This window comes from Ochotona curzoniae, unplaced genomic scaffold (assembly GCF_017591425.1).
Source record: "Ochotona curzoniae isolate NIBS_2020 unplaced genomic scaffold, NIBS_Ocur_1.0 contig_2927, whole genome shotgun sequence".
Classification (NCBI taxonomy): domain Eukaryota; kingdom Metazoa; phylum Chordata; class Mammalia; order Lagomorpha; family Ochotonidae; genus Ochotona; species Ochotona curzoniae.
Genome location: NW_024465654.1, coordinates 584,437 through 597,761, shown reverse-complemented (window position 1 = coordinate 597,761; position 13,325 = coordinate 584,437). Strand labels below are relative to the sequence as shown.

Here is a 13,325-nt window from a genome sequence, read left to right as displayed (position 1 = left end):
AACACAAAATTTAAAAAGCATACCATTTTTGAGAGGTAGAGCTGGTTTCCCCAGCTGTTTCACTTTTCCAGTGTTCATGACCAGGAGCTGGGAACACTATGCAAAATCCAACATTCCCCGCTGCCCTTCAGGGTGCACAAAAGCAGAAGCCGGAGTTCAAACCAGGAACTGGTGCATGCTGTTGGTCAAGGGATCACCCCTCAAGGCACTGCGTTTTAGTGGTCCTAAATGTCTGACTCTTTTCTCCAGTTGAAGTGGGACACAGCTCACCTGCAGCTTTAATCTCAGGGAGGTGTAGCTGGTATCAAGTGAAAGGTGATGTCAAGTGCTTTGAAATTGCACAGGCAGCCAGGATCAGGCTTTGCAATATGGTCTTGTGATCTTCCGCCACAAATGGCAGCGAATCAGGGACATGATTCAGGTGCACGGCAGTAGGCCAGAGCTGTCCAGCTGCAGTCCTGTTGGCACGGGGGTGGTGCCAAGATGGACAATAGGGATATTTTGGGTAGAACTTGCAAGAACCTGACAGTTACAACAGCCTGAGGACAAGATAATCCCTATTCTAATTCTCCCAGATAACCCACTTGGAAGTCTGTCCTAACTGCTAACATCACTAAATGTCACTAGTTTTACTTCATCAGTCTGCTAGACAGAGCTGCTGCGGTGGGTGCAAACGCCTGGGAGATGAACTTGAACACTGACCCACTAAAGGGTTAGAATATGTGGTGGGGTTATTTTTAGCTTTAACCACAGTGAGCCGTTTCCACAAAACATCCTCACAAGACAGTTTTGTTACATAATTCCCCGTGTGTTTTAAGGTTTTGAAGTTATGGGAAACTTGCTGAAGTACGTAGAACCTGAAGGGGATTCAAGACATACGCAACCGCCTGACCCTCACAGCAGAGTGGATCCTGCTGAAGACCTCATGTTCCAGGAAGTCTTAATTTCCACTTAAGGTAGCCTAACTTTTATTTGAAGGGCAGACAGGCAGGCAGATCTCCCTGCTGATTCACTCTCTAAAAGCTTGTTCCGGTTCTCCTGTGGATGCAGGGCCCGAGGGTTTGAGGCATTTTTAGTGGCCACAACAACTGAAAAGGGAAAGGAGCGTCCAGCGTCCATATGGGATTTTTGGTCACTCAACCTGGATTCTTTACATGATCAGCACGTACCTAAAACATCATTCAGTGCCTCCCGGGGTGTACAGTAATGAAGTTGGACTTAGAAGTGGAACAGAGACCTGAATTCAGGTGCTGCGATATGGGACTGTGGGCATCCTAACCGGTCTTAACCATGGTGCCAAATGCCTCCATTAAGTCCAATTTCAGAATACAAAAAAGAAAGTGGTCCCAACGAGATTCTTGAATGCCCAGTGAGAGTTCAGAGACAAACTTCACGAACTAAGCCTCTGCAACGGAAGCGTGGAGCTGTTCTTAGGCATATGGGTGGACAGATTACCCTACTGGTCTGTAGCAAGACTGGACGGCTCACACAGGCTAGAACAGGACTCAACTATAGGCTCTTGCCTGTGACCAGAATCACCTGGGCTTCTCCCAGGTGCCACTGTGCATTGTGGAAGTCAAGGGTCCAAGTACTGCAAGAAAGGAGCCTGTAGCTCCTGGACCAAACAGGCAAAACACACGTCTGGGTTCAAACTCTAAGCCCCCATTTTTTCAGGCATTTATCCGTTTTTTCTCTGTGTCAGCCCACTTGCCCCCAGAGTGTGGGGAAGGACAGAGGTTGCAGTAGTTCTGGTCGTAGCCTGTGCAGAGCTCCCAAGGTCCCATGCAGACAGTGGCTGCACTGGGGACTGGGTGGGCAGCTCCATTTTGTCCCTCCTTACATTGTACCCACCCCACGAACCCTCCAGGGCGGAACAGAAAGGGCTGCCTGACACCCAGGTTTCATTGCTTCCACTTTATTGCTCAAGCATGGAACTTGAGGCCTGGACCTTCAGCAACGTGCAGAGAAGAGGCTGAGGGGATGGGAGTGGAGGTACAACGTGGGTGAGAAGGGAAACTGATGGAAGGCAAACACCAGAACAGAGGTTAGGGCTGATCATGACACCAGAAGACACCGTCTGCCACATGGCCTGGGGTGAGGCGGGACAGCGAAGTGATGAGCATAGCAATGGTTTTCCCCACGCCCCAGCACCCACATGGAGGCCACAGTTTGGAAAGGGACTGGGAGGGGGCAAGAATAACGAAAATGGCTGCCCAGGAGTCAATCTCCCTCTCCACCCTGCTTTCACATCAGAAAGCACCCCTGCCATCCCTATCATTTGCCCCTTCCACCGTTCGCACCAGACCTAACAGAGGGCACCAAAGCGATGAACATTCAGCTGAGCGGTGTGTGGGTGGACACACGTTCATGGGACGGGGGAAGGGAAGCGGGCGACAATACCAGCCCTCCCCTCAATGCCCCCAGCCTACTCTCTTCTCCCTTCCCCCCAAAAGCCATCATCCAACCAGATACAAAAATAAAGGTTTAAATCACTCAAAATTCTTCAATTTTTACAAAACTAACAGGGTGGAGCAGGGGAGGGGGGGCAGAGGCGGGCAGTCGCAGGGCAAGGGCGGGCGGGCTATGCTTCTGCCTCCACCTGGGACTGGCTCCCAGCCATGCTGCTCTGTCCGTCCTTCATCTCCGCGTCCGAGTGGTCACCAGCTGCCACTTCCTTTGCCTGCGGGGAGGGAGGGGAAGAGGCTGAGCTCCCGAGTAAGCCCTGGAAGCCTGTCTGCGGGTGGATTACATGTTTACAAGGTCACTCGCTGAGCAGTTAGGAGCACTCTGCACGCGAGCCACGGCTGCGTGTGACTGTAAATCAAACTGACGCAGTCTAAAGGCAAAACACACATTGGATTTTGAAGACTTACTGTTAAAAACCAACATGCAAAAAACAAAACAAACACACAAAAAAACTACAGGTAACACTTTAGGGACCTTAAGTCATCAAAATATTTAAAAATTAACTCCACATACTTATTTTTACCTTTATAAACATGGCTGTTACCAAACTTTAAAACTACACACTGTCTTTTCAGTTTGTGTAGCTTTTTAACACTGAGAGATGAACAGGAGCCTGGTTAAATATTGTGGATTACATTCACGCGATGCAGAAAGGATGTGATCTTTAAAATGCTGATATGGAATCAGCTTCCAGCTACTGTTCTGTACAAAACACCGAGTGTGGGAAATTAACAGGTGGAAACGGCTACTGCTGCTGGAGGGGAAGTGACGTACATGCGTGTATATGTTTGCATGTGGGTCTTCAAGAATCCACTGCTTCTGAGTATAAAGCAGACTTTTCGTCATCCTTTCATGCAGTTTAACTGTGTCCATGTAGTTTTTCTCACACAGCATTTGGCTCCTTCCGAAGGCTCCAGGCACAGAACAGAACTCACACCAACCATGTGCAGGACAACTAACCCTGGCCCTCTGGGGGCTTGGGAGTGGGCTCCCCGTGCCGACAGCTGAGGACCCTGGCTCCTGCAGCAAGGGCATGCCCAAGGGAGCAGACTGGCCTTCCTGCCTGCGGGAGAGGGCAGGTTCTACTTTCTAGAGCTGATGCAGACAATCAGCCAGAGCAGAGGTGCCTACCCCGCTGGGCTGAGCAGCAGATGGCAAGTGCCCTTCTCCACCCAACAGTCCTCACCTTGCTCTCCTCCTCCGCCAGCCTCTCAAACATGTTGGCATAGAGCTTCTTCTCCCGGGCGAGCTGCTTGCGGATCCGCTGCTGGCACACTGCCAGCTGGGCTTTGGCAGCTCTGTTGCTGGGGTAGAGCTGCAGGACCTTCTGGAAGTCAGCCCGAGCCAGGTCAAAGTCATTCACAGCCAGGTGGGCCTCTCCTCGACGGAAGAGGCCCTTCTCATTGCTGCTATCCATTTCCAGGGCCTAAGGATACAGGGAGGAAGCAGCAGTGAGAGGGCAGGCCTCGCAGCTCAGGTGGCCAAGGCTGGCTTTGGACCCCTCAGCAGGGTGAAGACAAACGGAAATGGTCCACTTCTCCCTAACAAAGAGCAAGGTGTGTGCTTGGGTGCCAGGTGCTGAAAACACCAAAGTCCTTGAGCTATTCTGGAGGCAGAGAAGACAGCTGGCGTTTGGCTGGAAGGGGAGAAGGGATGTCATTTCCGTCTTCCTTAGGTGGGTAAGAAGCTGGGAGAGAGTCAGGCTGGGAGAGCACGCAAAGATTTCCCCCCCGAGCTTCTGCCTCCCTGCACCCTGAAACCAAGGTGCAGGCTGCTCACAGGCCACCCCCTTGGGGCTCCTGGGGACCCAGACCTCCATTCCTGTCTGCCAGCTGGCTTCCTGAGTCTCACTGCTGCGCCGTCCATGGCGCCTCACCTTGTTGCAGTTTTCAATGGCTGCCGGGAAGGCCTGCAGCTTCAGATGACACATGGCCAGGTTGAGGTGGGAGGCCAGGCGCAGGGCCTGTGCCTTCTGCACCTCCTCAGCGGAGAAACTCGACTCGTACTCCAGCCAGGACACAATCTTCTTGTACTGAAGCAAGGCTTGCTTGTACTTGCCTTCCTGGAATGGGAGGGCAGGCTCAGCGTCGGCCACCTACCATAACTTGTACATGCTGGTGACTATCGCCTCCACACAGTCCATAAGACCGACGGGCTCAGAACCATTTGGGGCCCAGGGCGGGCAGGCAGGCGGGCGGGCAGGCTGCCTGGGGCGTGCTGGGAGCATGACCATGACCGTGACCGCTGGCTCACCTTGAAGTACACGGTGCCCCGCTCTTTCACGATGGCACTCTGCTCCAGTTTTTCCTCGGAGTTCATCTCCCACGACTCCTTGGCCTGCAGGACCCAGGGAGAGACAGGTGTCGGCCCCCGCTAAGCCAGACTGCGTGGCGAGGGAAGACACTGCGTGGACTCACCTTCTCAAAACTCTTGAGGTGTAACTCATACTTCAGCTCGGCACCGGGGGGGATCTGGAACTTTTCCTTCCCCTCATCGCCAAAACCGTAACTGCAGGGTTAAAAGGATGTGGGGGTCATCTTGGCCGTGCCCACCTCCTCCTAGCACTTCTCCACTTCTCAACCACCCCTCCGCTCCATGCCTTGAGACTTGACTCAAAAGCTTCCTGTCTGGCACTGTCCCCTGCGCTTGCCACACAATCAGATGGTCCCTTAGCACCTTTTCTGTCTTTTTTAATAACTCATAAGCACACAGTGATGTGACTGCTAATTTAAATGGTTCTTTGGCAAACAGTGAGTCAACACAGGGTGAGAACAATGTTCTATTAGTCTTCAAACCTCTAGATTTTCAGCAGCATGCCGGATTAAATGGGAGATGAAAATCTTCACGTTGAGGGCCTGGCACAGTATCCTAGTGGCTAAAGTACTCTCCTTGCATGTGCTGCGATCCCACAGGGGTGGCAGTTCACATCTGAGCTGATCCACTTCCCATCCAGCTCCCTGCTTGTGGCCTGGGAAAGCAGTCAAGGATGGCTCAAAGCCTTGGGACCCTGCACCTGCGTGGGAGACCCAGAAGAAGATACTGGCTTTGCATCAGCTCAGTTATGGCCATTGCAGCCACTTGCAGACAGAAGATCTTTCTTCATCTCCTCCTCTCTGTGTATCTGCCTTTCCACTAAAAATAAATCTTCACAAAAAAATCTTAATGCTGACAGCACCACGATGTAGATTAAGCCTCCACCTGCGGTGCTAGCATGCCAATGTACACCAGTTGTGTCCCAGCTGCTTCATCTCCGATCTAGCTCCCTGCTAAAGCACCTGGGAAAGCAGTGGCCCAAAGCCTTGGGACCCTGCACCCATGTGGGAGACCTGGAAGAGGCTCCTGCCTCCTGGCTTTGGATTGGCTCAGCTCTGGCTGATCTCTCTCTGTACATCTACCTTTCAAATAAAAATAAGTGAGTCTTTAAAAGGGATCACCACGGCACATGTGGGGTGCTGCAGCCACGCCCAGGGTGTGAAGGGGAAAGGACGGAGCCAGCTTGGAGCCTCAGGGCGGACGTCGAGCTCTCTGGCCTGGCGTGGCACAGGCTCACCTGGGCTTGAGGTACAGGATGGCCTGTTCTCCCTTCTCCATGCGCTGAATAGCCTTCTCTATCCCGCAGGGCAGATCCAGGCTGTCGCCCTCGCCGACCTCAAAGCGCAGCTCCCGCTGGTCAAAGAGCCGGTCCTTGTAGTAGCCTTCCAGTGCGACTGGTGTGCAAAAGGCCAAGTGTTAGAGGCAGGGGACCACCAGGAGGAAGGATGCCACCGGTCTCCCTGTGCCGTGTCATCATTTCTTGCCCCCAAGATGCCTATGCTGTGTTCTCAGAACTGAAGGGTATTAGAGTGTATGGGCCAGATCCCCACTTCATGAACAAGAAAACAGGCTCAGAGAAGGATGTGATTTAGCCAAGACCACCCTGGAACCCAAGCACCCGAGGGGGCCAAACCCCAGGTCCCAGCTGTATGTGCTCACCCTCCACAATTGCGCCGTCATTGGGCCTCGCATAGCCTTCTCCCCGAGTCCGTATTCTGCGGATGATCCCACCATCTTCTTCGTCTGTCAGGTCCTCGCCCTTGAACTCGAACAACTCCACCTGTGGTGTGAGACCCAGAATGACATAGCTCCTTCGCCCATGATGTCAGTGATGGGCTAATGAATGTACCCTGGCCTCAGCAGAGGAGTCTCCAGGGACCAGCTGGCAGATTTCAGCCAGTTCAGGAGAGCCAAGAGTTTTATTCTACTCTGCAAGGGTGTGTTTCTGATCCCACTTTCCTTGGGGGAACTGGGGGGCGGTGGGGAGCTCAACTGGGAATGGAGGGCTTTAGACAAGAGCCTGCATCTTCCAGTGTCTTCTGGGCACTGTCCAAGCATCTACTGCTGGGCTTGAAAGAGTGAGGCCTCCAGCAGTCCCTACTCCAACCCACAGAGCAGCAAGCCTCTGCTGCCTGAGCTGACTTCCTGACCCTCCAACTGCTTCAGACAAACAACGGGCATCTCTTGTCTGGGCTCCCTGGTCCTACCTGGAGCCTCCATTAACTAGCCAGGTCCGGCAGCAGCAAAGCCAGCTGCCCTTCCCACTTCTAAGGCCAGGCCCTCAGCCTTGGCTACATTGTCTCCAAGAGGCAGGAAGGGCTGGAGAGCAGCCAGCCACTGGGCTGAGATAAGGCTTGGCTGGGTGCCCGGGGCTCTGGCTGGACACTCACCTCAAACACCAGAGTGGCGTTGGGGGGGATCTTCGGAGGGCTGCCTGCCGAACCGTAGGCATATTCGGGTTTGCAGGTGATACGGCACAATTCGCCCACCTTCATGGTTGCCACGGCAACATCCCAAGCCTTGATGACCTCCCCTGTAGACACAAGAGGCAGACGGGACCCTCTTAACAAGTCTCAGGGCTCACCCCCATCCTAGGGAGGCGGGGGAAGAGTAACCGGGAGCTGAGAAACCTGGCTGCATGAAGTGCTACTGGGTCTCAGAACTCTAAACTACACCCAACCCTGGGACAAAGAAGGTCAAGAGCAGGACTGTCCACCCCTGGAGAGGGAGCCAGGGTGGAGGGAAGGCAGGAGCCAGCGGCCAGAGACCAGCAGCCCTCCTGAGCTGGGCTCTGGGAACCCGCTCCACCCTCCAGTCAGCTACTGATTGCACTGCAACCTTCCTGCCAGCCCACTCCCGTGCCTACCTTTTCCCAGGTCAAAGGAGAATTTGTCCTTGCGGTCCAGACTGGAGTCAAACTTTGTGCCATCTAACAGCCAGCCGGTGTAGTGGACAAACACTCGGTCCCCAATCATGGGGGTCTCTTTGCCTGTGCCCTCTCTCTTGATGACCTGGGAAGATGGGAACACACACTGAGCAACCCTAAAGGGTTGGAGGACCTGGGCACTAGCAGCTTCACTAGCTGTCCGCTAACCTTCCCCAGCCTCCTACAGGTGCAGGAAGACTGAGCCTGGTGAGGCAAGAACTGAGCTCCAGTGTTGACTAAGGCTGGAAAACTCTCTCTTAAGATCACACCGGGAAGGGTTGGATAGAACACTATCATTAGCGGCAGCCAAAGGGGGAAGTGTCCTTGCTGCACTTCCTCATTCCTCCTATACGCCAGTGGTGGTCAGCAGGATGAGTGTCAGGACGCAAAATAGGACGGTTCCAAACGGGGACAGACCAGGTGACAAGTGAGCCTGCACACCTGCCATAAGGCCCCTCAACTTTCCACTCGGGCCCGAGTATTCAAGATGGGAACTAACAAAGTCCCCCTTCGGGGTAGGAAATTTTCCAGGCGCACAGACTTCCAACCCAGGCCACCTGGTAAGGTGTACGGGACCCTCTGAGGGGGAAGCTTCCACAAGATGGGACAGGGACGGTGAGGAGCACAAAAAGATAAAGCCAGGCAGGGGTGGAAGTTGCTAGAGGAATGGCCCTTCCCGGAGTTAGCAACCTCGTGGAAAACAGCAGGAAGCTACACGAAGTCGGAAAAGCCACATGGCCACGTGGGAGCCGCTGGAGCAGAGGCTCGAGGTCGCCGGCACGTGCGAAAACGCCAGGGGGCCTGTGCGCACCACGCGGACGCTCCCTGAGGCCTCTGGCTTTGCACATGTCGGCCCCGTGGTGGCCGGGCTTGAGCAGCGGGCAGCCAGGATGGCAGACGCGGCACGGATGGGGCACCGTGCATGAAACACGCACGACTTCGGAGGTTACCTCCCTTGGTCTTTCTGCAGCACGGGACTAGCCTCAACTACGGACTGGCCAGCCCCCGTTCAAAGGCACCTCTTCCGCCCGCCCTCAAGGCGGAAAAAAAAGCAAAGACCCTGCGCCCCACCTCCCCGCCTCGGCCGCCTTCACACTCCAAAAAGCCCCAACTCGAAGAGGCGCCGGGGGCGAGGGTGAGCGGAACTACAGGTCCCGGCAGGCACCGCTCCCGGTCCTCCCCGGGCCGAGGGAGGGGGCACGGCAGGGCTGAGCAGGTGACCCAGGCGGGCGCCAGCGTTTGGAACCCGGGACGCGGAGCGAGCGTGGGGGGCGCCGAGCGCAACGGGTCGCACAAAGGGCTCCGAGCCAGGAGACGACTCCGGGAGCCGCTTCTCAACCCGCGCCACCGTCTCACCGCTAGGGCGGACGGGCTCCCCGCACCATCACCGCCCGGGCGGCTCCAAAGACTTTTTCAGTTCCATTGGGCAGCTCCGGCCGGGCCGCGAGGTTGCGGAGCAGGTGAGCCAGGGGGCGGCGCGGGGAAAGGCGCGGGCCCCGGGCGCCCCGCCCCTCTCGGCCGCCCCGTGCACGCCGGAGTTGGCGCCGCAGCCTCGGCCCCTGCCCGGTCCGGGCGCGGGAGGCTAGAACCCGTGCTCGGACCCCCTGTCTCCCGTACCCCGGGGCGGGGGACACCTAGGAGCCAGCAGACGCCAAGACCCGCGCACTCCTATCTTCCCCCTTCTGGCGCCCCGTGTGGCCCGCCACTATCACCCCCCAAAACAACGCCGCCCAGCCCCGAGAGGGCGACGCGACGGCCGCGGGCTCCGGGAGCCGGCCGCCCGTTCCCGCCGCAGCCCTCCTCACCTTCAGCACGCCTTCGTCCTGCTTCGGGCTGATGTCCACGCCCTCGAGGGGCAGCGGCGCAGACTGCGCCCCGCTCTCGGTCGCCTTCATCTCCTCGGCGGTCATGGCCGCTCGGCGCCCGCTGAGTCGGCGGACTGGGCGAAGCGCGAGCCAAACCCTCTGGAACGCCGGGCCGGAGTGTGGGGAGTGCGGGGCGTGCGGGCTGGCCGCAGCTCGCGCTCTCTGCAGCCGGCGCGCTCGGAGCCCGCGGCGGAGGCGGACGGCGGCGGGGGGCGCGATTGGTCCCACCCCGGCGCGAGGGAGGGGCTGGGAGGAGCTGGCGCGCGAGCGAGAGACGGAGGGGGGCGGGGGCGGAGAACTTTCTAGAGTCGGCGGCGGCGGCCGAGCCGGTTCTGGCTGTTAGTGCTTAGGGGCGCTTGGACGGGTACGTTTTCCGGGTCGTCCCTCGCGCTGCCCGGCTCCCCCTCCTGGGGTCCCGGGACTCTTGGGGACCACTTCCCCAGCGCTCTTTTGGGTTCCTCCTCTTTCCCTTCCCCCACTCTCCCCCTCCCCCCCCCCCGCACTGGCTTCCAGATCCTCCCAGATCTTTCTCGATCCCTCACCCTCCCCCGCCCCCGCCACCCCCTTCGGCGCCTGGCGCGCCGGCCGTCCCACATGGCCCCGCGCCCCGCTTCTCGGCGAGGGGCCGGGGGCCGGGGGCTCCGCGGACCTGGAGCACGGTGGGCAGCGCGGCCGCCGCCCCGCCGACACTGGGGGTGCGGTCTAAGCATCTCCGGGGACAGGGCGGCACGGGGTGCGGGACCCAGGCCCGCGAGCGCGTGACAGGCGGCCGTCGCCCGTGCGCTGGAGAAGCTGGGGCAGCAGCCCTGAGGATGTCCCCGCAGCAGGGCAGCCCGGCCAGGCACCCGCACCCCCCCAGGTTCCCCTCGTGTCCGAAAATGCGCCGAGCGGTGCTTTGGCTAGAAGGACTTGCTGGGTAAGCGACGGACTTGGAGAGCGGGCAAGTCGTGTAAAGGGACCTTCCTGGCTGATAGTAAAATTGACCTTTTCGGTGAATCCTGAAAGAAATACGTTGGAACAACTCGTTCCATGCTAGTGAAAGCCCGTGAGAAAGAAGTGTTTTCTGCGTTTGAGTCATAACCAAGTGTTTATCATTGTGGGTTACGATGTGCAGCGCGACTTCTCACCTGGTGGGCAGCGCTGAGTGTCCAGTGAGTGCTGGCGGACTGGCTGCAAGCATTTTTCTCTCTTTTTTTTTTTTTTTGCAAGCATTTCTTATTGCAATATAATAAGTATCTCCCGCGCTCCCCCGTCCCCTGCCCCGTGTTGCCGCTGTGCTTGTTGTTTTTTAAGACAAGCTCCTCTGGACAAATTGGAGCAGTTCTTAAAGCTGAAATTTCCATGTTAGAATTTTGACGCTGCCAACACGAACGTCTCTGAGCCAGCTTATCTGGCTGGTCTCCTCACCTCTGGGCCCACCTTTCGTCCCAAGAAGCCTTCTTTTTTGGCTGCCTGGGACAACTTCACGTGCTTTAAATATTTAAAAAATAGTGGGAAAGAAAGAAAAAAAAAAAGAAATTCTAGGTAAGGGTGCTTTAAAGATTCGGGGAGGGGCAGGTGTTTGAGCCATCCAGGCGCCTGCATCCGGGATCGGATTGCCTGGGCTCCAGTCCTGGTTTTGCTCCTAATTGTGGTAGCTTCCTGTGGGAGGCGGCAGGTGAAAGCTGTTTGGGCCCGGGCCACCCACGTGGGAGGCCCAGATAGAGCTCCTGGCTCCTGGCTCCTGGCTCCTGGCTCCTGGCTCTGGTTTGTCAGTAGGCATTTGGAACTAAACCAGCAGATGGAAAAACTCGGTCTCTCTACCTTAGAAATAAACAAGTGTTTAGTTTAATTTTAGGTGGAATAATACATGCACTTATTATTGGTCCAAAAGAAAAAAAAAATAATCCTAATGCATAGTTTATTTTTCCATCAACTTTTTGAGGGCTTTCTCCTGTGTGTGAATTTTTAAATTTTTTGCTCCACCGAAGTTGATGTTTTTCTTGCATTTTGCATAGACTTCCTGAAGTACCTGCAGTGCTGTTTGAATCCCTCAGGAGAAGGTGAGGCCAGTGTATGCTGTGCTGTGCACACTGCACCCACACGTATGTTACATACCATGCAGTCCCATGAAGTGAAAGACTATGCTGTCTAACCTCGTAGTTGAAACATTCCTAATAGAAAACTGTTCCAAAAATGTAATGCCCCAAAAAATTTTGTTTAAAAGCTTCTCACAGAATTTCTTGGTTCCACGGTGTCTGTTGACCGAAACCACTCACCGTGCTGAACAAAACAGCTCCCTTCGCCTGTGGCTCTGGGACCGAGTCACTTGGTTCAGATGCCAAGATCGGGTTTGCCCTGGGTTCAGCTCTCCGCCGCTTCGTTGCGCTCACCAACAGCACCTGTTTCCTCAAGGCTGCAGGGAGGGAGGGCCAGTCTAGTGGTCCGGTGGCCCCGCGAGCGTGCCGCCTGCGTGCAGCCTGCTGCTGCGTGCTGGCGGGGGAAGTGGAAGGCCCCAGACTGCCCACCCCGAGCCCTGAGGAGCCCCCGCCATACGAGGCTCAGCTGCATTAATTTGGAGGAGAGTAAATCACATCTGTCCTTGTCCTTTCAGGTTTCCTAGTGAACTTGACTAATACGGCTCGCAGTAGCTCTGTGTGCTCATATTTTGTAATTGCACCGGGACTGGCAGAGCGCATGGAAGCTAAAGACCTGGTCTCTATTTTTAAGATTTTTAAAAATGTATTTCAAAGAGCGACACAGGAAGGGAGAGAGAGAGAAGCCGCAGAGCTGAGGAATTCAGAAATGATGGTTCCTTCAGTATAATGGCTGGCCTCCGTGGTTCGTCTGTGCTAGCATGTTAAAATGTATAAACTAATGGTAATAAAAATTTACATGAGAGTTCAGTTTTGTTCCTGTACCCTAGACTTTCACTCTTAGGTTCATAATAATCCGCGTAAAATAATGTTTATGCCTTCAGCGTTTAACCAGGATGTATGAATTGATTTGAAAGGCAGAGTTACAGAGGGGACGAGCGAGCGTTTCCATCATCTGATTCACTTTCCAAATGGCTGCAACAGCCAGGGCTAGGCGTGGCTAAAATCAGGAGCACAGAACTTGTGGGTCTCCCACGTGGGTGGTGGGCCCGGAGCTTTAGCCTAAGCTGGATAGGAAGTAGGCCAGCTGTCTGGGAAGCAGGGGTGGTGGAACCGGCTGGACTGACGGGGCCTAACCCCCAGCCCCAGCGATTAACCCTCAGTGAGGTCTGCAGGTGGCCCCTGGTGGAGAGCACAGTGCTTGCGTTCCTGGGTTTACATCCTGAGGTTTGAATTCCCTCCAGCAGAGAGAGGGGCATAGACTCATAAGCCTTTGGCCAGGAGGGACATCTTTTTACAAAATTTATTCATTTCTGTGTAATTGAAAGGGCAGAAGAGAGAGATAAGGAAGAAGAAATATCCTCCGTCATGTGGAACACATTCCCGCAGTGCTCCCAAAGGCTAGGGCTGGGCCAGGCTGTAGCCAGAGGCAGAGCCGACGTGGATGGCTGGGGCGCACTCCTAAGCCACCCTCTGGTTTGAAAGGGGGAGGCAGGACTGGGTCTCAGGTGCTCCAAGCAGTGAGCCATGACACCTTCTGGTTTTGTTTTTTTAACCTTCCAGGTCTTGGTTTGCCCTGGGCTTCTTGGACCCCTCCCGTGGGGAGGAAAAGCCCTGTCCTCAGAGCAGCTTGGTCCCACTCATGCACCCTGTCTGCAGTGTGCAGGATTGTCAGCGTTT

General features: G+C 55.8%; 1 protein-coding gene across 3 annotated transcripts; it reads right to left on the bottom strand.

Annotated features, from left to right (window-relative positions):
- Positions 1 to 1,899: 1,899 nt before the first annotated feature.
- FKBP4 (FKBP prolyl isomerase 4) lies at positions 1,900 to 9,748 on the bottom strand. Of its 3 annotated transcripts, none has more exons than XM_040978738.1 (10): positions 9,511 to 9,748; positions 7,646 to 7,790; positions 7,170 to 7,312; positions 6,439 to 6,559; positions 6,017 to 6,173; positions 4,884 to 4,974; positions 4,720 to 4,803; positions 4,343 to 4,528; positions 3,644 to 3,892; positions 1,900 to 2,674 (listed from the first exon to the last, which is right to left on the bottom strand). In XM_040978738.1, exons 1-10 carry the CDS (start codon positions 9,613 to 9,615, stop codon positions 2,582 to 2,584), a joined length of 1,374 nt encoding a protein of 457 aa, XP_040834672.1. In that variant the 5' UTR covers positions 9,616 to 9,748; the 3' UTR covers positions 1,900 to 2,581. The 3 variants fall into 3 exon arrangements, with proteins under 3 accessions (XP_040834672.1, XP_040834673.1, XP_040834671.1); XM_040978739.1 differs by having other exon boundaries at positions 1,900 to 2,635; positions 3,653 to 3,892; XM_040978737.1 differs by having other exon boundaries at positions 1,900 to 2,680; positions 3,653 to 3,892; positions 9,511 to 9,747.
- Positions 9,749 to 13,325: the final 3,577 nt, after the last annotated feature.

Bases quoted from the DNA above. Each gene is read 5' to 3' on its own strand.
- FKBP4 (XM_040978738.1), bottom strand. From the start codon at position 9,615: ATGACCGCCGAGGAGATGAAGGCGACCGAGAGCGGGGCGCAGTCTGCG. The intron at 4,804-4,883 runs GTGAGTCCACGC...TGGGTCCTGCAG, and splicing joins ACCTCAAGAGTTTTGAGAAG to GCCAAGGAGTCGTGGGAGAT. The intron at 4,529-4,719 runs GTGAGCCAGCGG...CTCCCATTCCAG, and splicing joins GGGGCACCGTGTACTTCAAG to GAAGGCAAGTACAAGCAAGC.